This window comes from Mustela lutreola, chromosome 3 (genome assembly GCF_030435805.1).
Source record: "Mustela lutreola isolate mMusLut2 chromosome 3, mMusLut2.pri, whole genome shotgun sequence".
NCBI classification, from domain to species: Eukaryota; Metazoa; Chordata; class Mammalia; order Carnivora; family Mustelidae; genus Mustela; species Mustela lutreola.
This window is the reverse complement of record NC_081292.1, coordinates 48209072-48234593: the sequence shown is the minus strand read 5'-3', so window position 1 is coordinate 48234593 and position 25522 is coordinate 48209072. Positions and strand designations below refer to the sequence as shown.

Genomic DNA, 25522 nt, shown 5'->3' with positions numbered 1-25522 from the left:
ATAGGATGGTTAGGTAGTGTCAAAATGAAGTAACTAATCAGAGTATCATTGTTAAATGAACAATTACCATGATTAAATAGAATTTATGATTAAAATATATGATTATCGGGTGAAAACGTAGGAACTTCTATTTTTCTACATAAATACAAAATAATTTTCTTCTATTAAATTAGTGCTATTTATAAAGCACTGTCTCTTGCAGATTAGGTTAGATTATCTCTTTAATACTCTAGGTAATTCTGTGAGATAAAGTTATTTTTGCCATTACAACTGAAAATTGGTTATATACAATGGTTACTTTCAGTAACCCACTAAAATGGGTTTCATTTCAGCATCCCACAGAAATGAAATATATATATATACCTACTTATGTATTTAACTAACCATATGTGTGTGTGTATGTGTATATATATATATATATATATATATATATCTTATATATATACCAAGACTAATCATCCATCTCCATATATATATATATATATATATATATATATATGATATATATCAACATTAATCACAGTTCTAGGGGGAGAAATGATGATACCAGTGAAATCAAAAATATTTTTGGAAAATGGTAATTATACAGTTCCTGTGTTATTTGAAATGTTTCCTTTTAAATATTTCTATTTGCTTAGCATCAAGTTAGTCATTAGTAATGCTACCGAAATTCTTTGATGATCAACACATCTTGCACAAAAGGAAGACCTCTGTGGATCTTCTATCTGATCCACATTTGCTCAATACTACTTTTTCTTGTAGAATAAACTTCTTGAGTATAACAATTACTATGCTTTATTTACTTTGACTGTGACACTGTAATTGATATTGACTTTGGGTCAGGTGTCAGTCTTTTCCTCAAAACTCTTCTTTTATTACATCAATATGTCATAGTTTGTACAAGAAACAGTAACTAATTTTGTAAAATAATGGGAAATATCACTTAAAATATAAAAAATTTAAGTATCCAGAAATGAACTCGGTTAGAAAAGTGTAAACCCCTTTATGGTCCCAAACTATATACTTTTTAAAATGGCATAAAGAATACTTAGGGAATAGAAATTAGAATGGAATATTGTAAACATTTAATTCCACCTAAACAAATACATGAATTGAATAGAATGCTAATGAAAATATTGACAGAATATCTTATGGGACTTGAAGCCCATCAGTATCAGTAAGAGTCTGGCAGTAAATAGACAACATATTACTTAGGAGTGTTGGAAGAGAGTTTAAGGAAGAGAACATGCAAAGGTGAGGGTAAGATTACGGAAAAGTACCAAAAGATGGTGAAACACAGAGACATATATAGTAGAAAACCACTACCATGTCTAGGTTTGAGGGGGAAAGATTAGAAAAAAATTATCAGTATATGATAGCATTTATAGGTATAAGCAGTTTGCTGTAGCAGTTGGTGACCTTAGGACAGGTGTTCAGCCTCTGCTACATAGTAGTCTATCAGGGAGGCAGATGGGGAATAAGTATCTCAAATTCCCTCTTCTGTAGTCACCTTCATTTACATCCCATTGGCCAAATTCAAACAAAACCCGAAGGATGAAGGAGACTGGTTGATGAATTGTATGAGTATTGGCATTCTAGGGCAAACAACAGAGTAGAGAAAGTTAAGAGTGTGTGGGGTTGGAGAGACAAACAAAATATTCAGTGCCGTAATTTTATCTGGAAGAGCAAATACAATATGTTCCAGGAAAATTTTGGTAAAATTTCAATAGGAAAACTTACCAATTTCTACATGATAGCAGGGTCTTTTCAGATCAATTGGGCTAGGATGGAATTTTCAACAACTGTTTTGGGAGTTTTATCCATTTGAGATAAAAACTCTTATCTCATACATTATTCAAATTATAAATATATGAAATTTTTAAGTTAAAAACCTTAAAATTTTAAAGTTAAAAATTTATTGAAACAGAATATGGAATTATTTGTCTACCAACTATGCCAGCCAGGTGTCTCAAAATATGGAATTATTATGTTAGTAATCATTGTCTCTCTCAGTTTCTAGTTTATCAATAGAATTTTAACAGGTTTGATCACATACTAAGTAGTTAAAATTATGTGGTAAGATTATAAATAAATGAAATAATTCTTGGGAAACTAGAAGTAAACATTTGCAATGTGTACAATAATGAAGATTAAATAACCATACTCTGAAGAATTACTACAAATAAATAAAAAAAGACAGAAAGCTCAGTTTTAAAAATGGACACTATATATGACCAAAAATTCATTAAAATATTCAAATACTAAATACATAAATAAATGGATTCTAACTCTCAGTAAATATCAAGGACATAACAATTAAAATAATTAGAATTCATTTTAAAAATTTATCAAAAATATATCAGAATTTACTATTAGATGCTATATGAAAAATTTCATTTTTTGTAATTTCAAGTTTTTATTTAAATTGCAGTTAGTTAACATATAGTGTATTATTAGTTTCAGGAGTAGAATTTAGTGAGTCATCACTTATATATAACACCCAGTGCTCATCCCAACAAATGCCTCCTTAATGCTCACCACATATTTAGCCCATCCCCCATCCATGTCCCTTCCACTAACCCTCAGTCTGTCTTCTATAGTTAAGAGTCTGTTTTACAGTTTGCTTCTCTCTTTTTTGCCCTATGTTTATCTGTTTTGTTTCTTAAATTTCACAAATGAGTGAAATCATATGGTATTTGTCTTTCTCTGAATGACTAATTTCATAATACATTCTAACTCCATCCACATCACTGCAAATGGCAAGAGTTCCTTCTTTTTGATGGATATATGTATATATATATATATATATATATATACCACATCTTTATCTATTCATCAGTCAATGGACACTTGGACTCTTTCCATAATTTGACGATTGTTGATAGTGCTGCTATAAACATCAGGGTACAGGTGTCCCTTTGAATCAGCATTTTTGTATCTTTTGGGTAAATACCTAGTAGTGCAATTACTGGATTAGAGAGTATTTCTATTTTTAACTTTTCGAAGAACTCCATACTGTTTTCCAGAGTGGTTGCACCAGTTTGCATTCTCAACAACAGTGTAAGAGGGTTCCCTTTTTTCCACATCATTACCAATACCTACTGTTTCCTGTGGCATTAATTTTTCCTATTTTGACAGGTGTGAAGTGAAATCTCATTGTAGTTTTGATTGGTATTTCCTTGTTAATGGGATATTGAGCATCTTTTCATATGTCTGTTAGCTGAAAAATTTTAATTTATAGAAAATTTTGCACCTATCTGTAGATGTTCATAAAAGAAATTTATTAGAAAATATTTTCAACTAGCAAAACTTGGAACCACTTAAAAGCTTAATTTTACAAAAATTATTATATTCTCCTAAATTATAGTACCTCTACACCATGGAGTCTTAAAAATAATGTTTCTCTATACATACAGAAGTAGAAAGTTCACTAGAAAACATTGACAAGCATAAAAGAAGAAATAATTTAAAAAGGAAATCATACCACATAACAGTATAAATGACATGATGCATTTATTTTAAAAGAATGTTAAGCTGATGAAACAATCTTAAGATAGAGCAAAATAGAATTCAATGAAAATATTGTGGTAAACAAATAAGGCATTATATATTGCTAATAAGAATGAGAGAGAGAAATGTGACTCTTAGGAACATGTACACATCCAAGAGCCTCAAAGTATATAAACAACTGATAAGCTTATAGGAAGAAACAAGTATCATAATAATTATAGTTAACTATTTATATATAGCTCTCTCAGGAACTTCTAGACCAAATAGATTAAAACTGAGGACAACTAGATACTGAATGTTACAAATAAAGAATTCAAGCCATTATATATATATATATATATATATATATATAGAGAGAGAGAGAGAGAGAGAGAGAGAGAGCAGTTTTCCCCCAGCAAATAAGACATAAGCAGCATTTACAAAAATACATTATGTAGAGTGTTCACATAGAGTCAAGAGCAAAACTAAAAAAAACCTTAAAACTGACTTTAAAAGGACAGCAAAGGACAGTCCTTAAGTGTTTGGAAAGTTACATATTATTGTACCCCACTGATTAAAGGCTATTAAGAAAAATTCTCAACCATATAACAAAATCACTTTACTTCAAAATATATGAAATGTAATTAAAATTGTAGATAAAAGAAATGTGTGGTGTTGAATGCTTAAGAAATCAGAAAAAAAAGAAAAATGAATGATCTAGGCGTTTGAAACCAGAGGTTTGGAAAAAGAAAGCAAGACTAAATAAATAATATTTTAAAAAGTAATAAAATAAGTGCAGAGATCAATGAACTATGAAGCAATAACTGCACAGAAATAGTAGTTATTTATGAAATGAAATGCTGTTTAGAAAAAATTACAAATAATAAACCGTGTTACAAACAAATGAAATATAATATAAACACAATAAAGTTTTAAGGATAATAAAGGGTTATAAACAAGTCCATTCTAATTATTTAAAAAACTGGATGGAAAAAAATACTTCTATAATATATCAAAAGTCAAAAGAAAGAGAAGAACAAATTAGGAAACTTGAAGAAAGCCAAATTTCATTTTAAAAAGGGATTTTTTAATAATCAAGATAAAACAATCAGATGATCTAATTCTCCCAAACTTAAAAGAGAAGTTTCTATCTTACACAAGTCCTTCCAGAAATCACCTTTGTATTATTTAATATTTCTTGAATAATCACTTTATGTTCTATACCTCCAGAGTTTGAGGTATTTGGAATTCTATATTTATAGTTTGGGGTTTAAGCTAAATCTTGCTATTTAATGATATTTAGTTAAAGCCCAGATATGGTTAGAATATCTGAAAAACTTAAGGATCAAAATTTAGTATAATAATAGCAAATTCATATATAGCATTTTCTTTCTGGTAGACACAGGTAAATGCATGTTGTATATTTACTAAGGTAATCCTTAAGTGTGAGGGGAATCAAATGTAATATTACAAAGCAGTGCTCCAAATTCAAATGAAAAGACAAAACCAAATGTGTAATTCTGAAAACACCAAGCTCATTAAAATCTAAGTAACAAAAGCAGCAGTATTAACCAAAACACAATATAACAGGTGCTTAAACATCAGTCCTTTTACAAGATCATAAGAAGACAGGATATATGTGAGGAAGGAATATGGAACCTCATGAAATATCATATACACACACTTCCCCTATACAAGTATATGTGTATGTATATGTATATTTATATATATTTAAACCTTTGGTTTTGAGCATATATGTTCATACATGTGCCTATATAGAAGCAATCAATCTATTTATCATCTATCTGTCTATCTATCTATCTATCATCTATCTATCATCTACTGAGAAAGAATATCGAAGCTGGAGTTGGTGGGAGTTTAAATTTGTGCATCCACTATGGAAAACAGTATGAGGGCTCCTCAAAAAATTAAAACTGCAAAAAAACCCAACTATTATTTGATCCAGCAATTTCATTTCTGCATATTTATCCAGAGGAAATGAAAACACTAATTCTAAAAGACACACGCACCCCTGTGTTCACTGGAGCATTATTTACAATGGCCAAGATATGGAAACACCTCAAATGTCTACTGATAGATGAATGGACAAAGAAGATGTGTTTTATATGTATATATACAATGGAATAACTACCTAGCAGTTAAAAAAGAATGAGGTTTTGTAATTTGCAACAACATGAATGGACTTTGAGGATGTTATACTAAGCAAACTTAAAGGACATAAATACTGAATGATTTTGTTTATATGTGGAATCAAAAGAACAAACAAAACAAAACTCAGATACAGATAATGCGTTGGTGGTATCCAGAGGAGAGAGGGGGTTTGAGAATGGGAAAATTGGGTGAAGGGGATCAGAAAGCACAAACCTCCAGTTATAACATAAATAACTCATGGGGATTAAATGTACAGTATGGTGACTATAATCAATAACGTATTATAAATTTGAAAGTTGCTTAGGTAATGGTACTTCAAAGTTCTCATCACAAGGAAGACAATTTGTAACTTTGTGTGTTGACAGATAGTAACTAAAGTTATTGTGGTGATCATTTTGCAAAGTATGCAAATGTTGATTCATTACGTTGTGTACCTGAAACTAATATAATGCTATATGTCACTTATACTTCAGTAAAAATATCAATCAATAGTGCTATTCTTCTATATCATTCTTTTTCCAGTAGCCTAGTTTTACAAGGAAAACCAATACCCATTCAGCTAATGCATTTCTTGCTTGAAGCTGTATCAGTTTTACAGATCCTCAGATATACTTCTGCTCCAACACTGTGTTTTGGTCTGCTAGGCTAATGGGATGGAGTTTATCTTAATTAAGATGTCCTTTAACAATCTTTCTAATCACTAGTTTCCATTTAAACTGTCCAGTAATAATACTAATAACCAGTAAGGAATTTTCCTTCTTATCATGACTCTGATCTGAAAATTGGAATAAAATTGTTTTATTGGACTCCTGACTACTTTCTAGCATAATAAACAACAGAAATATAAAGAATAATGCCTAATGTTTAGTTTTCTTCTGGTATTTACCTTAAGATAAAATCGAGTTTGTTCTTTTCGTAATGGTCTAATGATTTCAGGTTTTAGAATATGGGTGTGAATTTTTTATGAGGAGCTTCAAAACCTAATTTTTTTCCATTTTAAAAGAAAATTGATTTTATCAATGTTCTTGAATAAAAAATATTGAAAATTAGAATATTATCTTAAGAGCCTTTACATTTGTCATCAGATTAAAAATATATTAATTGGATTAATGATAAAAATCTTAAAATTTAGTTTATAAATATAAAGGCATTTTCACTAGTCTTTTTTTCTGATACATCTTTGATTTTTGCACTTTTTGTCATTGATGGCTTCCTTTACATTTTCCTGAAATTCAAATAGCTTTTTTTTTTTTAACATTTATGACAAATGGAACTTGTACCTCACTTTTATTTTAGTTAAGACAATTTACTCCAGTGATTCCCAAGCTTATATTTAAAGGGGGAAGATTTTTTATTTGTGGTCAGTCATTATAAATTATCATACAAATCTATAATTTTACATGTATGTGTATATATTCCCAGAATTTTCCAAATATTCTGGAAGTGTATGTGAATAAAAATATCAACAATAGTTATCTTTGTGCTATATATTTTTGAGCATATATATTACACATACACCACATTTTTATATATTTATACACATGTATGTATATGTGTATAAGATACATGTAATTTATGTATTCTTGTATATTTTTTGATTTTTATGAGCAAAATAATTGTAATAACAGAAGCAATAAAGGTAATTAAAGTAATACTTAAATAATACTCTTCTGGATATTGATATTAGTATGTTTACTTACAGAGATTTTGGTTTTGTTTACTCTTTGAAGTGGTGATTCTAGGTTGAACCTCTCTTCTTGTATTTCTTCCTTTCAACTCCCTTCTCACATGCAAAGATGTACATCATTTTGGGCTTAAGGGTGGGGAGTAGTATCAACTGTGATATTATAACCAACAAAACTCTGTTCAGAAGGAGTTTGCATTAGTGCCTTCCTTTAGTTTTATTCATATTTTCAAGAACCAGTTGCATCAGGACACATATATAGGAGAAATGCAAGTCATAATACTAGGGCTGATTTTGTTACTACATTTCAGTGGAGAAAGTTCTGGTATTTACAGCAAGTCTCTCCACTTAAACCCTTGCTTTCTGATACAGATGCACTGTATGTTTCTGAATATTCTCTTCCTCTTCTCCTATCTTTTAAGACTCAATTCTGTGCCTCTGGAATCCTAGTAAAATTCCAAACTTCTTAATCTACATTTTCTTATGGGGTAGTGTATTCACTCATATGAATGAATCTCATGTTGGGTGGAAGAATATCAGTCTTAAGCAATCATAAACATATGTCCTCCATTCTCTCCAGATAGGGTTCTGGCAAAACTTAATTTTTAAATACAAATCAACTTTAATTCCTTAACATCAATGAATATGACCTTTAAAAAATAATAAAATTTAATCTATACAGTTCATGACTAAATCTTTTTGTATAATATTCTGTTATAATCCTTTGGATCTTATGTTGTCATTTTCTATGTATCCTAAGAGGAATGAAGATAAGATCACAATATTAATCTTGACATCACTGACTTAAGTTCTTTGTAACAGGAAGCAGGATCAGAAATCCAATGGGAGAAACTAGGAAACATAATGGGGGGGTGTTAAATCTTTACAAGTACTTCATATGATTATTTTTCTAGTCAAAAATAGTAATACTTAAAATCTTACTTAAGTGATGATACATATTTTTGTAATGTTACATCTTGTACATTTTGTAATGTTATTAATGTTACTAAATTCAAACTACTTACGTAGATGAAAATGGATTTTCTGTATTTTCTTCATTAAGATAAACATTTGCTAAGATTATTATAAAGACCATAAATAATTACTCAGCAAATATCGCTTCTATGGAATGAGACTGCCATATGAGTGCTTCAGCCTTTTCATTGTTGCCTTGCCTTCAATACGAAGAAAAATTTCTTTGGTCTTTATCCTCTTTGATATTATGTATGATTCTCTATGATCTATATAGGACTTGACTTTCAAGAAAAGGTTTATAATATTGCAGCTCTGAACGTTTGAAATAATGGTCGTCTTAGTGTCTATTTAAGTGTATCCTTTTCCTACAATTACCAAGAGGCTCTATGCCTCCCTTTATGTCCTAATGATTGACTAAAAGAAGGAAAACAGTTATATGATAGTCTCTATTATCATATAACATTTTCTCTACTATCATAACCTTTTGGTAGAAAGATACTCTTTGCTTTTCAGAGTACAATCTATGAGAAAATTTCTTTTTGTCTACACAATTTACACATAATTTTACAGATATACTTTGATGTTTTAAGATAAATGTATAGTGTCAATGTTTGGATGTAACAAATACAATATAAGACAGTAGAAGCATTACCATAAATTTTCATTTAAGCAAAATAAATGATAGGTGATAGCAGAATAACCTTTTAATTTTTTAATTATAAACTTTGAGCTCTGAATACTATATGAGGAAAGGGAGATAGAATATTCTCATAAACATGTCATAAAAATAATTGAAATGTCACTTGATTTATCTTAAAGTATTTTCCATTGTATGTTGGCATTTATTTTTTGCTTATGATAAATTATATTTACCAACTGCTACCTTGTTCTTTTTTAACCATAATTTTTAAAGAGCTATGCTGTTCTCTAGCTTATTTTTCAGTAACATCAATATTTTTATCATTTTGATATATACTCTTCTACACTATGAAATAAATGCTTTTGAATAATTGAAAATATTTTTAATTGTCTACTTTATAAAATCACAGGAAAGATACATATACATCTTTATATGTATATTATCACTTTTGTGTTTGGGGTTTATACTTTTTTATTAAAGATTTTTATTTATTTATTTGACAAAGAGAGATCACAAGTAGGCAGAGAAGCAGGCAGAGAGAAAGGGGGAAGCAGGCTCGCTGCCAAGCAGAAAGCCCAATGCGGGGCTCAATCCAGGACCCTGAGATCATCACCTGAGCTGAAGGCAGAGGCTTAACCCACTGAGCCATCCAGGCACCCGTGTTTGGATTTTTAGAAAAAAATATTGATATGTTTTAGAACAATTCAATCTGAAACTCAATCTGAAGTAGTAATTTAAATTTATGTAAATCCAAATGATTTATTATTTAAATTATATTATGTTGATAATTTAATGTTATATAGATCAGATGTTTTTTATTTACATTGCTTTTTAATCCACTGATAGTTGTAAAGGTATTATCCAGTTCACCTTCAAGTATATCTTGGCCTTAGGGTGGTTTCATAAATCTGAGAAAATAATAATGATAATAATAATAATATGGTTTTTATGTAATACTTTGTGCCAAACCTTATGATAAATTATATACATTTAATTACCACATGTCAAGTATAGAACAAGGACCCCCAATTTTGCCTTTTTAAAGATGAAAATCTTGAAGCTCAGGAAAGTTCTATTATCTATCTGAGGTCATATATGAAGTGGCAGAATAGAGTTTTAAACCAGGCCAGTATGGCCTCGAAGTCCTTGTTTTTTTGTTTGTTTCTGTTATTTGTCTTTTGTTTTACAAAAAAAAAAAAAAAAAAAAAAAAAAACCAAAACAAACAAACAAAAAAAAACTGTATAAAGTCCTTGTTTTTAACCACTGCTGTATTTAGTAGAGTGCCAGGCCTGGTTCAGGGCACAGCCCTCATAAAGTCAAAAACTAAATATTCAGCAATTTTATGAGCTGGTTGTTAAGCCACTAGCAATTTGAAATTAGCCATGGTAGGAATGTTTATATCATAAAAAATTAGCAAATGCTACAAATTGGGGCTTGCTCCACACTTTCATCTCCTCCACCTGACAGTTTATTAGCATGCCACTGCCTTTACTGCCAAAGTCTTGTCAATATTTACCTATATATTAGGTTACAGATATAAATAACAGATGTAAATTTTTTATCATTTGCTGAGTACTGTATATGAACTGCCAGCCATAAAAAAACTTGCCATTAATAGTTCCTGAATTAAATATGTCATCTTTCATTGTGATATCTAAAATAATTTTTGTAGAGAAGAATGTATAAAATAATGAATTATCTCTTTTATTTTCAGTGATAGTGGAAAGTGGAAAGATAATTTCTTTTGTGGCTTATATTAATTCTGGATATTGTGACATTTATAGAAATATTGTAGGACTTATGAAACTACAGCCAAAAAGAGTGGTAAGTTTTAAACTTATGTATTCTCTTTAATCATAATTGAATCTAGCCTAATTATTGAACATTTTTTTGTCTCCTTTTGTGAAATTTCTGTTTAACATTTTTTACTATTTTTTTAATTTCTTTTCTTTTTACTGAGTTGTAAGACACAGGAATGTAAAATACATTGTATAATGAGTTGTAAGACATAGGAATGACCAAAAAGCACATTTAGAGATGCTTCATATCTTTATTCCTTGGAGAAATGTAAATTAAAACCACAACAAGGTACTACTTTAAGAATATCGGATTGGTTTAAATACACTTAACATATGACCCAGAAATTTTACTTAAATATTTACTCAAAAGAAATAGAGATATAATGTACATGAATCTTCATAAGCAAAAAACTGTAAGTAATCCAAATGTCCATTGACAGTTAGATGGATAGAAGCATTGTGATATATTCATACAATGGAATGACATACTTAATAAAGAGAAGTAATGCATACAAGAATATGGATGAATCTCAAAGCATTATGCTTGGCTAAAACATCAAACCCAAAAGAGTACAGTCTATTTGATTTCAGTTTTATGAAGTTCTAGGACAGGTAAAACACCAATGCAGCGATAGAAAAGTTAGAGCTAATCCTTTTTTTCATTGGCCAGGCAGTCTTCAGTGGCATTCAATTTAATATGTAAACTTAGTTGAATTCTGCCAAATTATATTCAGTGTGAAGATTTGCCAGGGCAGCAATTCTTCAAGTTAGATATTGGCTTTTGACCCCAGGATGCTTAGTAAAGGCTTTTATCTCTTCCAAGTTAATGTCATCAACCTACTTCAAGAACTACACTTTTTAAATTTTTTTAAAAATCTTACTTCTCATCAACTCATCCCTGTTTCAAAGCTGTTGAGATCGCCATGAAAAGTTAATTTGGAGTTTCAACTTTTTCTCCAGAATCATGCATACTGAAACCTGGTAGGCCCTTTTCCACTGTTTCTAATTTGGACCTAAATTGCTAGTTCCCTGGTCAAACTCACTTTCCATGTTTCTTTTTTATTTAAACAAGAAAGTCTTGATGGAGTTCCATCTGTGGCCATTAATTCCATCAATTATGGTCCTAGCCATCTGTGCTTATTTTCTTATTCTGTGTTAGTCCAACAAATGTGTTTTGTCTCTGGGGCTGATTTAAATAAATGGTAGCTCAGAAAACACCAAAACTAAGCTATATTTACAAAATGCTACCCTAGGACCTTGAAAAATGGAATGAGCTCAATGTTTCCGAAACACCTTAGTGGATTAAAAATTTAATTTGCAGATCACTAAATGTCAGTACTAGTACTTTGAATTACCTTAGATATCCTGAAATTGTCTATCAATTTACTATTGTTCTAATATAATTTAAATACATGTGTGCAACACTTTTCTCTGACTTGAATGAAATTGCAATTTATTTTAAATACCATACACCAAAATTATTTCTGAATAGTGAATTTCTGATAATAATGGTATTTATCCATTGAATGAAAGTAGTTTCATTGAACATCAATTATCTATATCTCTTACAGAAAAAAATTCAAAAACTTGTTTGTATGGGTAGACTTAAGGAGAAGGAGTCCTTTGGTGAGATTAGTGTTCTTCTTCAAGTTCCTTTCACATGCACAGTAGTTACTGGAAAAGAGGTTGAAATGGCAATCATTGAAGATAAGGACCTATTTGGTAAATACATACATATTTTTCATACCATTTTTATTTGATGAGCTTTTGACAAGAGTGGATATATTTCATAGAAAGATAACTAAGTATAGGTGTATATATATGTTATTTACAAAAACAATGTATCTATAGATAGTCCCTTTTAACACTTCATATTCTGATTTAATTATGCTACATTAAGAATGTATTAACACTATTTCAAATCACTTTGATTTGAAATTAATAAAATCTCTAATTCCCGAGTTACTATTAATAATATCATTCCTTCCTTTTATGAAGTATCTTTTGGTTTTTCATATCTACAATTATTGCTTCTGTGTTTCTGGTTCAGGTCAAGAGTGTGCTATCTTCTAAGGTACAATCTAGATCAACTGTATATGAAGAATCATGGTTTGTAGCATTTAAACCTTTACCTGAAGTTCTAGCATTCTAGTAGGATTAAAAGAATAATCATGTAGCCACCCATGTTTGGTCCTCCAAAAGTTATACTCAAATGAGAAATGCCAGTGAGTGTGAAGGATAAATGAATAGGGTTTAATACATGATGACATAACAACATATTAAAGAAAAATATAGTTTTTTATATAATGAAACTAAGAATAGCAAACATCAGATCAAGGATAAAAGAGGAAAAACTCATGGAATTGAACATGGGTGAGAAATTTCCTTCAAATAAACTCAATTAGAAACATCCCCAGGGTGCCTGGGTGACTCAGTTGGTTAAGCGCCTGCCTTTGGCTCAGGTCATGATCCCAGGGTCCTGGGATTGAACCACATGGGCTTCCTGCTCAGCATGGGAGTCTGCTTATCCCTCTCCCTTTCCCTCTGCTCCTGCTCGTGTGTCCTCTCTTTCTCTTTCACTCACTCTCTCAAATAAATAAACAAGATCTTTAAAAACAAAAAGAAACATTCCCATTATTATCCATGTATGATTGACTAAATTCCCTTATCTTGAATTTCAAGGTTTTATGTTTTTTAAAGAATATGTAATCTCTACCAGTTTGTGATTTAACATAACTCATATATCCATTTTTATCCATGATTTCACAAATCATATATCCATTTTTTAAAAGTTATAAATTTGAAATAGCATTGACTAATTTTCTTTGTTTCTGTGGCATTCAAAGACAAACCCCTCCTAAAGGTAAATATCATTTAAAAATAAATACCAACTACCGATTAAAATTACAATACTCACTTGATATAGGCTAGGTTTTTCTTTTAGTGTACTAATTACATTAACTGGTGCAAGGTAAATACATTGTGGACTGTTTTATGTAAATCAACATTTCACACATGAAAGTACTTCCTTCAAGCATGTATTAGAATCTTTGCTGTCTGGCAACTTAAAATTAAAATAGATAGCTTAGTATAAGCTTTAGTTGTGTTTTGTATGTGTGCTGTTCATACTTAAAATTTCTTTCTACATTTTGTTCATTTGAGAAGGATGTCTTAAAGCTACTGATACATTGTGTGCCTAATTAAACATTTTTTTTCTTTTTTTTTTTAAAGATTTTATTTATTTATTTGAGATAGAAATCACAAGTAGACAGAGAGGCAGGCAGAGAGAGAGAGGGGAAGCAGGCTCCCCGCTGAGCAGTGAGCCCAATGCGGGGCTCGATCCCACGACCCTGGGATCATGACCTGAGCTGAAGGCAGAGGCCTTAACCCACTGAGCCACCCAGGCGCCCCCCTAATTAAACATTTTAAACAGAAATGTTTTTAAGGATTACATTTTGTTTTGCCATAACTTACAAGAAAATAAAATATTTTACAGTTGACCCTTGAACAACATGGGTTTGAACTGTGTGGGTCCACTTATATATGGAGTTTTTCAATAAATACATTACAGTACTGAAAATATATTTTCTCATTCTTATGATTTTCTTAATAACCTTTTCTTTCCCATAGTTTACTTTTTTATACGAATACAATATAAAACATATATGACATACAAAATCTGTGTTAACTGACTGCTGACTATCAGTAGTTTAGTTTGGGGAAGTTAAAAGTTATATCTGGATTTTTGACTGCTTAGGAGTTAGTGGCCCAGCCCTCTGCTCTTCAAAGGTCAACTGTATTTAATTTCAGAGTCTTTTTTTTTTCTTACTTACTTATTTGAAAGAGAGAGAGCGTGCTCAAGTTGGAGGGGGAGGGATGGAGGGAGAAAAAGAGAATCAGACTCTCCACTGACTGCAGAGTCCAACACAGGGCTCAATCTCAAGACCCTGTGATAGTGACCTGACCTGATAGTGATTCAGGAGTCAATCACTCAACTGAGTGAGCCACCGACCTGCCCCTAATTTCAGTCTTTTTATTTCTACATTCTAATTGTTTTACATTTTATTCCAAAAAAAATAGCTAAATAATTTTAATGAGAAATGTAATGGTTAATTTTACTGGAAGAATCATCTTCACACATGAACAATGTTCTTTATTTCTGCATTTTCATGGTACTTCATTTTGTTTCCATCTGTTCTACTCCTTATTATCTGAAATATGAATCCATCTCTGTAAAATGGCACAGGGAAGGACTTAAGAGAAAGTAAAATGTGTCTTAAAAATGTCAAGTATATGTCATCTTGCAATCAAGATAATATTGTTATTAGTTGTATTTAACTGGTGTTAGGAATAATTGTTTATATTTGAAGTGACCCATTAAAAAATAACAAAAACTGGGACGCCTTGGGTGGCTCAGTTGGTTGGACGACTGCCTTCGGCTCAGGTCATGATCCCGGAGTCCCGGGATCGAGTCCCGCATCAGGCTCCCAGCTCCATGGGGAGTCTGCTTCGCTCTCTGACCTTCTCCTCGCTCATGCTCTCTCTCACTGCCTCTCTCTCAAATAAATAAATAAAATCTTTAAAAAAAAATAACAAAAACTAATAAAACCAATGTGCTCCAACAGAATTCTCACCCACAGTGGATTACATTGCCTACATTTTCTAATTTATCAAAATTGTTAAATATACTATTTCTTTTAAGAATTGAGTGATTTCTTTGTTCATTTAGGTTGTTAACTTTTCTTTTGAAAATTGCAAATAACATTTGCAATCTATGTTCATGCTTTTCAGACATTACCTTGAACATCTAAATAAAAATCAGTGTAGAGGGGCACCTGGGTGACTCAGTGGGTTAAGCCTCTGCCTTCGGCTCAGGTCATGATCTCAGGGTCCTGGGATCAAGCCCTGCATCAGGCTCTCTGCTCAGCGGGGAGCCTGCTTCCCCGTCTCTCTGCCTGCCTCTCTGCCTACTTGTGATCTTTCTCTCTGTCAAATAAATAAATAAAATCTTTAAAAAAAATGAGTGTAGAATTATTATTAAGTTTAAGCAAATATAAGTACATTCTCTTTTATATAATGCCATTGGGAATATAGTTTATCAGATTATTATTTTTGTGAAAGTAATGTATTTTTGCCCAGATTCAGAACTTATACCTCAAGTCATTTAGACTAAAATTATGAATACCAACAATTTTAATTTTACTGGTATCTGAAATTCTTATCCTGCCATTAAAACAAGTGTATTACTTTTGTAATGATAAATAATTGCTTTTAATATTAAAAAATGAATTACCACTGTTTTTAATTATATCTCAATTCAACCATCCATGTTTGAAAAAATAAGAGATAGCTAGGTATTTAAATTGCCTTTCTCAAAAGGAAAATTTAAATTGCAAGGTGACATTGCTACAAACTATCTGAAAGTTTCTATTTGTTTTTAAACAGAAAGAATGTCCAAAGACTTTTATCTCTAATAGATTCTCTTAATCAAAAGCTTAGGAAACTAGATTTTTTACTATAGATAGGTCTTTTAGACGTTTTAGAAGTAATGAATACATTCTTATCCAGAAGATCTACTTCCCAGGATATCAGTATTTCTCTTTCTTGATGAGACAGGTTATAACCAGGTGTCTCCTTGGTAACAACATTAATCAGAAGAGCCTAAACTCTTGAACGATTTGCCAGAGTAAATATGCTTCCCTTTTCTTTGTATTTTGGTTTGGTTTATGATAAAATTTTGATATGAAAATATATCTCCAAGTAAAAAAAAAGGTATGACACTTAAAAGTATTTTTTCCTCTTATGAATATTTTTTTACTTATTACTAATAATGTTGAAAGAAAAAAATGCTAATTAATTTGAGTAAAATTTGTGTTTTAATTTGGGCTTTTATGGACATAGTTTTGAGTGAAAAGGTTATATTTCATATAACTTAGTAAATTATTTTATTCCATTAGGTATTTTATAAATATATTGAAGAACTGTTTTGTTAATGATAAAACCAGCCAAATATTTTGAACATCTTGCAGATCTTTAAAAGTAGTTCTTAGAGATGCCTCGATGGTTCAGTGAAGAATCTGCCTTCAGCTCAGATCATATTCCCAGGGTCCTGGGATCCAGTCCCTCATCTGGCTCCTTGTTCAGCAGGGAGGCAGCTTCATTCTCTGCCACTCCCCCTGCTTGTGCTCTCACTTTTTCTCTGACAAATAAATAAATAAAATATTTTTAAAAATAAAATAAAAGTAGTTCTTACTTGAGGATATTATCTTATGAAATATCAAAAAAGATCATGAAATAATAATGTATCTTATTTTGATTGATGGAGTTCCATTTTCCTCAGTCTTCAACACCATACATTGGAATTTGGAGCCTGCTAGGTAACATTCCTTTTATTTGCTTGAATTCTAAAGGAAATAAGAACAGGACAAAAGAACAGAGTAGAAGGGAGGTCAAAATAGTACATTGTTGATATAAACTGGAGAATGTGGTTTATATCTGCAGACTAGAGTTCTAATCCTGAATCCCCAAATTCACCTGAATTACCTACAGAGTTATTGGCATTGCTACACCACCGAATGTCTCTTCATGCAGGAGATGGTGTAGGGCTTTCCAGTAAAGATTATGGAGAAACAGGAAGAAATATCCTTCTTGGTAGACAAGCTGGATCCCAAGGGGAGGTGGAAAGGAAATGTTGAACTCAGTATCTCAATCTTTGCTCCAGGCTAGGAATGATTGACATGGCAGAAAGAGGCCATAAATGCATAAATTTTTCTCTATCCTATGTCCTGAAGAAATCAGCAGTGCTATATTTCCTCTAATACTTTGTAGGAATCCCCACATCCACTGGGCCATTGTATTGGCCACTAGAACCCACCAGTTCATTGCATTCTACTGTAGACATACACACTCCTGGAGTTTAGCGAAGTTGTAGTACTACCAAATCCTATCAAGTCTCCCTCTTAAATACCTCTTAAATTTCTTTCCTCATCTTTATATCCAATGCCATATCTTAGTTCATAATTTATTCATCTTTTACTGAGATTTCCAGGAACCGCTTAATTAGTCTCCCTGTTTCTGGCTTTTATCATTTCTAATCCATTATTCATACAGTCCTAAACTAAACTTACTACAGTGCAAATCTGTTAGTCCCCCCCCCCCCCAACTTGAACCCTTTTATTGACTCCCCTCATCTATAGCAGGGCTTCTTAAAGTGTTCATCATGGAACACATAAGTATTGTAATATTTTAAAGAAATCAGGGTAAATATATTAAGATACTTTCCTCTCTTGATCTAAGTTATGACCTGTCAGACTCTCTGCATTTCAATCCCTTTTAGCTGCATCAGGACTGAGGAGATCTGTATCTCTGTACATTTTAACCCTTTTGTTACATACACATTGATTGAAAAGCTCTGAGTTCTATAGAAAAGTTGAAAGTTCTCAAGATGGCTTAAGATCCATTGCAATATGGGCTCTGCCAAACTACTTATTTCTTCATTCTAATTGCCTAACTGCCCAGCAGTATCAAATTAAGTATAATTTCCAGGAAATTTTGTTTTATGTTTCTAAGCCATTTGTCTATTCTATTGCATTTCTCTGAAATGGATTTTTTCTCCTTAACCAGCTGGAAAACCATTATTTTTTTTCAGCTAGAAAACCATTATTTATACTTCCAAATTCCAAATATGTGTTCTCAGGAAAGTTTTCCTTATAAACAATCCTCTTGCTACACATATTACAATATTTTATTTTATGTTTCCACCTCTTTTCTTAATAAACTTTGAAGTCAAAAGGCAAATCTTCAGAGTCAATAGTCTCTCATGGTTCATCTCCCCTTCCAATTTCCCTCAACTCTCTTCTCTTCTCCATCTCCCTATGTCTTCCATGTTATTTGTTATGCTCCACAAATAAGTGAAACCATGTGATAATTGACTCTCTCTGTTTGACTTATTTCACTCAGCATAATTTCTTCCAGTCCTGTCCATGTTGCTACGAAAGTTGGGTATTCATCCTTTCTGATGGAGTCATAGTACTCCATAGTGTATATGGACCACATCTTCCTTATCCATTTGTCTATTGAAGGGCATCTTTGTACTTTCCACAGTTTGGCGACCGTGGCCATTGCTGCTATAAACATAGGGGTGCAGATGGCCCTTCTTTTCACTACATCTGTATCTTTGGGGTAAATACTCAGTAGTGCAATTGCAGGGTCATAGGGAAGCTATATTTTTAATTTCCTAAGGAATCTCCACACTGCTCTCCAAAGTGGCTACACCAACTTGCATTCCCATCAACAGTGTAAGAGGGTTCCCCTTTCTCCACATACTCTCCAACACACGTTGTTTCCTGTTTCCTGTCTTGTTAATTTTGGCCATTCTAACTGGTGTAAGGTGGTATCTCAATGTGGTTTTAATTTGAATCTCCTTGATGGCTAGTGATGATGAACATTTTTTTATGTGCCTGTTAGCCATTTGTATGTCATCATTGGAGAAGTGTCTGTTCATATCTTCTGCCCATTTTTTGATATGATTATCTGTTTTGTGTGTGTTGAGTTTGAGAAGTTCTTTATAAATCCCGGATATCAACCATTTTTCTGTACTGTCATTTGCAAATATCTTCTCCCATTCCATGGGGGATTCAGGTGGTGGGTATTAAGGAGGGCATGTATTGCATGGAGCACTGGGTGTAGTATAAAAACAATGAATTCTGTTATGCTGAAAAGAAATTTAAAAAAAGACAATCTTCACAATAAATGCTCAGTAGGTGGCAGGACATTACAGAGTCCTCCTTTGTAAAGTTATACTGATGACTTTAGATTACGCTGACCCTTTAACACATTCACATTCATTTAAAATACATAATGAATGCTTTACTGAATATCATTCTTTCATTGTTTGGGGTGCTTTTTAGAACTAGTATTACACAATTTCCAGTTCAATCCCTGTTTATTTCTTATCCTGCTAATTGGATTATAAATTTCTTTAGGTCAAAGAATATGCCATTGTTAATCTTAATATCCTGTAACACCTAGATTCTTTCTGAATAGTCAATACTTTTTAATATTTTTTCCACAAACCCATTAATTTCCAAGTATGTTCATAAAATATGGTTTAGTTCTCTGGTTAAGGGTTGCTATTGACAGTGTCTTCAAGATGGATTTTTTGGAAGATCATTTTACAGAGAAAAGAACCTATAGTTTAATAAATATTAATGACACTGAAAATCAAAGAACAACAGTTCTTTGTTACATGATACTTTATTTGTCCACAAATAAATGGTCTACTTCATTCTCAAGACTCTTATTTATAAATAATCATCCCATTATTAAAATTCCCAAACTTTTATACAGAAAACTTCTTTTTCTTTAAGTTTTCATTTAAATTCCAGTTAGTTAACATAGAGTATAATATTGGTTTCAGGTGTACAATCTAGTGATTCAACACTTCCACACAATGCCTGCTGCTTACTACAACCGGTGCACTCCTTAATGCCCATTATCTATTTCACCTATCTTCCTTCACCTCCATTCTGGTAACCATCAGTTTGTTCTCTATAGTTAAGAGTCTGTTTTTTGGTTTCTCTCTCTCTCTCTCTTTTTCCCTTTGCTCATTTGTGTGGTTTCTTAAATTCCACATATGAATGAACATACAGCAAAATTCTTAATGATTTAAGTTCAATTAATTCACATATGGTACTTTTTAAAGATTTCCAGAACAAGTTTTTTTTTTTTTTTTTCTTTTGTGAGTGAGATGGTGTGCTTCCTCTTTATAAAAAACCTGTATTTTTCTTAGACTCCCAGAAAGAACAATGTCATCTTTGCCTTTAATTGTGGTAACTTCCCTTATCTAGATAAATTCACATTGGTATTTCTTCCTTTCTCTCACTATTTTCCATTTCTGCTACTTTAATCATTTTTTAGTTCTGATTACATATTTACCTTATGTCAGATTCTTTTTTTAGTAAACATATTAAAAATTTTAAAAATATATAACTATTATTATATGTGATATAGAAGAAGAGGGATTTACTCTTTCAATGATAAGGAAAAGCAGAGTTTACTTATTCTTTTTTTTTAAATTTTTTTTTATTTATTTTATTTGACAGACAGAGATTACAAGTAGGCAGAGAGGCAGGCGGAGAGAGAGAGGAGGAAGCAGGCTCCCTGCTGAGCAGAGAGCCCGATGCGGGCCTCGATCCCAGGACCCTGAGATCATGACCTGAGCTGAAGGTAGCAGCTTAACCCACTGAGCCACCCAGGCGCCCTACTTATTCTTTTTAATTAGTGGGTTTCAATATGGCCAGAATTTTGGCCAGATAAAAGCAAGTGCTGTTGGACATTGGACTTTTCTAAAGATGATGATTAATGACCTGTGATACTCCTACTGACCCAGAATTATAGAAGTATCAGCTTAGTAGATTTAGGAGAAGCCACTGGCCTCATAGGTGATATTGAAATAGAGAGCTGACCCTGATTACAAATAACAAAATTTGAAATGCAACCAGGCAGAATTTTGGTTTTAAGATATCATCACCAGGGCACCTGGGTGGCCAGTGGGTTAAGCCGCTACCTTCGGCCCAGGTCATGATCTCAAAGTCTTGGGATCGAGCCCCGCATCAGGCTCTCCGCTCAGCGGGGAGCCTGCTTCCTCCTCTCTCTCTGCCTGCCTGTGATCTCTCTCTGTCAAATAAATAAATAAAATCTTAAAAAAAAAAAAAAAGACATCATCACCAGCAGAGTTAGTGATGCATCTCTTGCTTACCTGGACATGAAGCATTTTGATAAAAATAATTAGTTCATTGCTGCTATAAACATTCGGGTGCACGTGCCCCTTTGGATCACTACATTTGTATCTTTAGGGTAAATACCCAGTAGTGCAATTGCTGGGTCATAGGGCAGTTCTATTTTCAACATTTTTAGGAACCTCCATGCTGTTTTCCAGAGTGGTTGCACCAGCTTGCATTCCCACCAACAGTGTAGGAGGGTTCCCCTTTCTCCGCATCCTCGCCAGCATCTGACATTTCCTGACTTGTTGATTTTAGCCATTCTGACTGGTGTGAGGTGATATCTCATTGTGGTTTTGATTGAATGTCCACAATAGCCAAACTATGGAAAGAACCTACATGTCCATAAACAGATGAATGGATAAAGAAGATGTGGTATATATACACAATGGAATACTATGTAGCCATCAAAAGAAATGAAATCTTGCCATTTGCGACAACATGGATGGAACTAGAGCATATCATGCTTAGCGAAATCAGTCAAGCAGAGAAAGACAACTATCATGTGATCTCCCTGATATGAGGAAGTGGTGATGCAACATGGGGGCTTAAGTGGGTAGGAGAAGAATCAAGGAAACAAGATGGGATTGGGAGGTAGACAAACCATAAGTGACTCTTAATCTCACAAAACAAACTGAGGGTTGCTGGGGGGAGGGGGGTTGGGAGAAGGGGGGTGGGGTTATGGACATTGGGGAGGGTATGTCCTTTGGTGAGTGCTGTGAAGTGTGTAAACCTGGCAATTCACAGACCTGTACCCCTGGGGATAAAAATATATGTTTATAAAAAATAAAAAATTAAAAAAAAATAATTAGTTCAGTTTTAGCCCTTAATCTTTATGGGCTTTGATTCTTCAATCTTGTAAGTATATGAAACCTTAATCATGAATTTATTTTCAGCAAGGAATCTGAATGGACAAATCATGTAAAAATAGTTAATGTATTATATTTACTTAGAACATGTTTTGTATTCTTCAAATTTGAAATACTTGTAAATAAAGAAAATTATTATAAATTTTTGGAAATTACCAAACCATACAGGCTATCTTGCTGGTTTGGAAGATAATACCATATCTATCTATCATCTATCTATATAATATATATAATAATAATTAAAATGAAGTTCAACCCAAAGATTGATGAAAAACCAGTATTTCTTTTTTTTCAAGATTTTATTTATTTGAGAGAGAGGGAGAGGCAGCATGTGTGCACATGAGAGAGAGAGCAAGCACTAATGGGAGAGTGGCAGAGGGAAAGGGAAAAGCAGGCTCTCCACTGAGGAAAGGAGCCTGATGTAGTGCTTGATCCCAGGACCCTGGGATCATGACCTTAGCCAAAGGCAGATACTTAATCAACTGAGCCTCACAGGTGCCTGGAAAAACCAGTATTTCTTAATTATTTTTAGAATTAGTTCACATAAAATTTCAGATCAAGTTTCTCTGTAAACCCTATGCCTCAATATATTTAGAGACTCCAAATCTATGTATACACCTATGTAATTGTTCAAACTTACAATTACATTGTATTTCTTGATAAGTTTTAATATTTATATTGCAAAAGCTTGCTTAATTGTTAGAATCTACAATAGTTCACACCTGATTAATTCAATGTTACAGTTTCTGCCACTTCCAACCATACTTCCATAGTATAGTATTTTTTATCTTTTGATTATTTATATTATTTGGGTAAACTAATTGCCTTAAATACACAGTTCCTTTATAAAATAATTCATGAAAAAGAAAATCAGACTGTAGGAAATATTGTATCCCATCATATGTATATGAAAGTTATATCTAATATGTAATATACCTGCTAAAATATAATTAAAGTGAATATTTACTCTGTACTTTATCTATTTGTATTATGCCATAGTGTTTTTCTAGAGTATTTCTGATAATGCATCTTGATTGATGGCTAATTATTGACTGTCACTCAATTTTCTAGGAAAACACAATTGAATAAAACGTGTAATATAAGTAACTCAGTAAAATCATTTCTATTTACAGAGTTATATATATGAATAATAAAAATACTACATTTTAAAATTTTTTTGGAACCAAGACTTTAATAAAGATAATTTTAGTAAAAGAAACTATCATTGAAGAAATTTGTTCCCATTGCTGATATTTACTTCCTCTACCATGTTCTTCAACTGGCATAACTTTATGGCAGAGATTGACTAGAGGCTCAGCAATCCCCCTTTTTCTTCCTGAGCAAAGAGAGGTTAAACTCCCCAGCCTCTCTTGTAAGGAGGTTGGAACCATACCACTGGCTCTGGTTAATAGAATAAAGGGAAATTATTATGGGCTGTCCATGAAAGATATGATCTTCCATGATCTCACTCACTGTCTGGAAGTGCAGTGTTCCAAGATAGAAGAATCACATGATGGTGGGAACATAGACTCTGGGATCCTTTTCTTGGATGGAACTTCCCAGAATAGCTCAGCCAGGAACATCTGTATTAGACTTTGTACAAGTGTCAAATAAACATTTGTTGAATTAAGCAACCACGATTTTGGTTTGTTTGTTATAGTAACTAGCAAGTGCTACCTTGAGTCATACAACTGGCAAAAAAGCAAAATTTTCTGAGGAGTTCTTAGAAAAGTAAAAATTTCCAAATTAGGACATTAAATGAATATGCTTTTTATGATTATTCTTTTATTCCTAATATTCAGAAATCTTCTACTCAAAAAGAGTTTCAAGACACATATAGGAATAAGAATATGTATGTACATAAAGAAAGTGTTAATTTTTAGAAAAAGTTTTTAAATTATTTTTGGAAAGTTCATAATATCATATAGACAAGAGATGGCAAAAAAAATTCAACTCTTTAAAAAAAATCAATGTACTTTAAATTTCACAATAAAATCTTTTAAAAATATCTTATGGGGCACCTGGGTGGCTCATTTGGTTAAAGGTCTGCGTTCAGCTTGGTCATGATCTCTGTGTCCTGAGATTGAGCTCCACATGGGGCTTCCTGCTCAGTGAGGAGTCTGCTTCCCCCAACCCCCGTCTCTCATTCTGCCCCTCCCCACCTCTTGTTTTCTTTCTCTCTCAAGTAAATAAATAAAATCTTAAAAAATAAAAAAAATCCTGTGTTATAGTTATTATTTCCAGAATACAACCAAGTTATAGAATATACTATGTGGTGCCAATTAACACAGAAAGTAGAATTTAGTACATTTTGAAGAGAAAGCAAAAAGTTAGATGAATCATTAATCAAAATTAGCCTCAATAGGTTATGTCAGATAAACATGCACCAAGATTTAATAGAAAATGACTCAGAAATATTTGCAGACAAGGTTATCAGTAAATCTACTGTGAGAGTTTGCAATGACCATCTTTTACAAAGGCATAGAATTCATTATAAGTAAGTCTTTATAATCAGTGTATTATACAGATTTTCCCTTTAGGATATTATGTTATAGGAACTGAATTAAGTCTATTAGATTGAAATCTTGGCTTAGAAATAATTCCAAAATCTCAAAAAAATAATGAAATGCATTATATTATGCAAGGCAAAATTCTTATACTTTATTTTTTTATCCTTTATTTCAAAATGGCTTTTCTCATATAAAATCCCACAAAATTGCTTAGTTACCATTTATTAGTAGTTAAGTCTGACTTAAAATTTTCAAGTTCTGTTCTACAGCAATACTGGATTTCTTCCTTAATACTGCCCTGATCTGCTTGTAGGAAATGCATTCACCATCCTATGTCTATTTTCAGGCTTTATGTCTATTTGGATCTTTATCTATAAGAGATGCATAGATCTTTTGGAGGAGGAATTCCACTTTCTGTGTAAATATTTACTAGTTTGCTATTTAATTATATATGTATTGACTGCTGAGACTTTTCTGTATTGTGTGTTGTGCTAGGCTATTGTGTTAGATCTTTCCAATAGGCTTATTCAGTCTTTAAAAGACTGGTGTTGGTATTTTATTGGAGATGGGAAAATGAGAAAGATCCTAAAAAATAACAGAGT

The 25522-nt window shown here is 32.1% G+C and overlaps 1 protein-coding gene across 1 annotated transcript in view; it reads left to right on the top strand.

Moving 5' to 3' along the window:
* Window positions 1–25522, top strand: part of CNBD1 (cyclic nucleotide binding domain containing 1) — a 437858-nt gene that overhangs the window by 366724 nt on the left and 45612 nt on the right. Inside the window, exons 9-10 of the mRNA XM_059168841.1 lie at window positions 10676–10785; window positions 12332–12482. Of these exons, the coding sequence (XP_059024824.1) occupies window positions 10676–10785; window positions 12332–12482 (261 nt within the window). The remainder of the gene's footprint in view (window positions 1–10675; window positions 10786–12331; window positions 12483–25522) is intronic.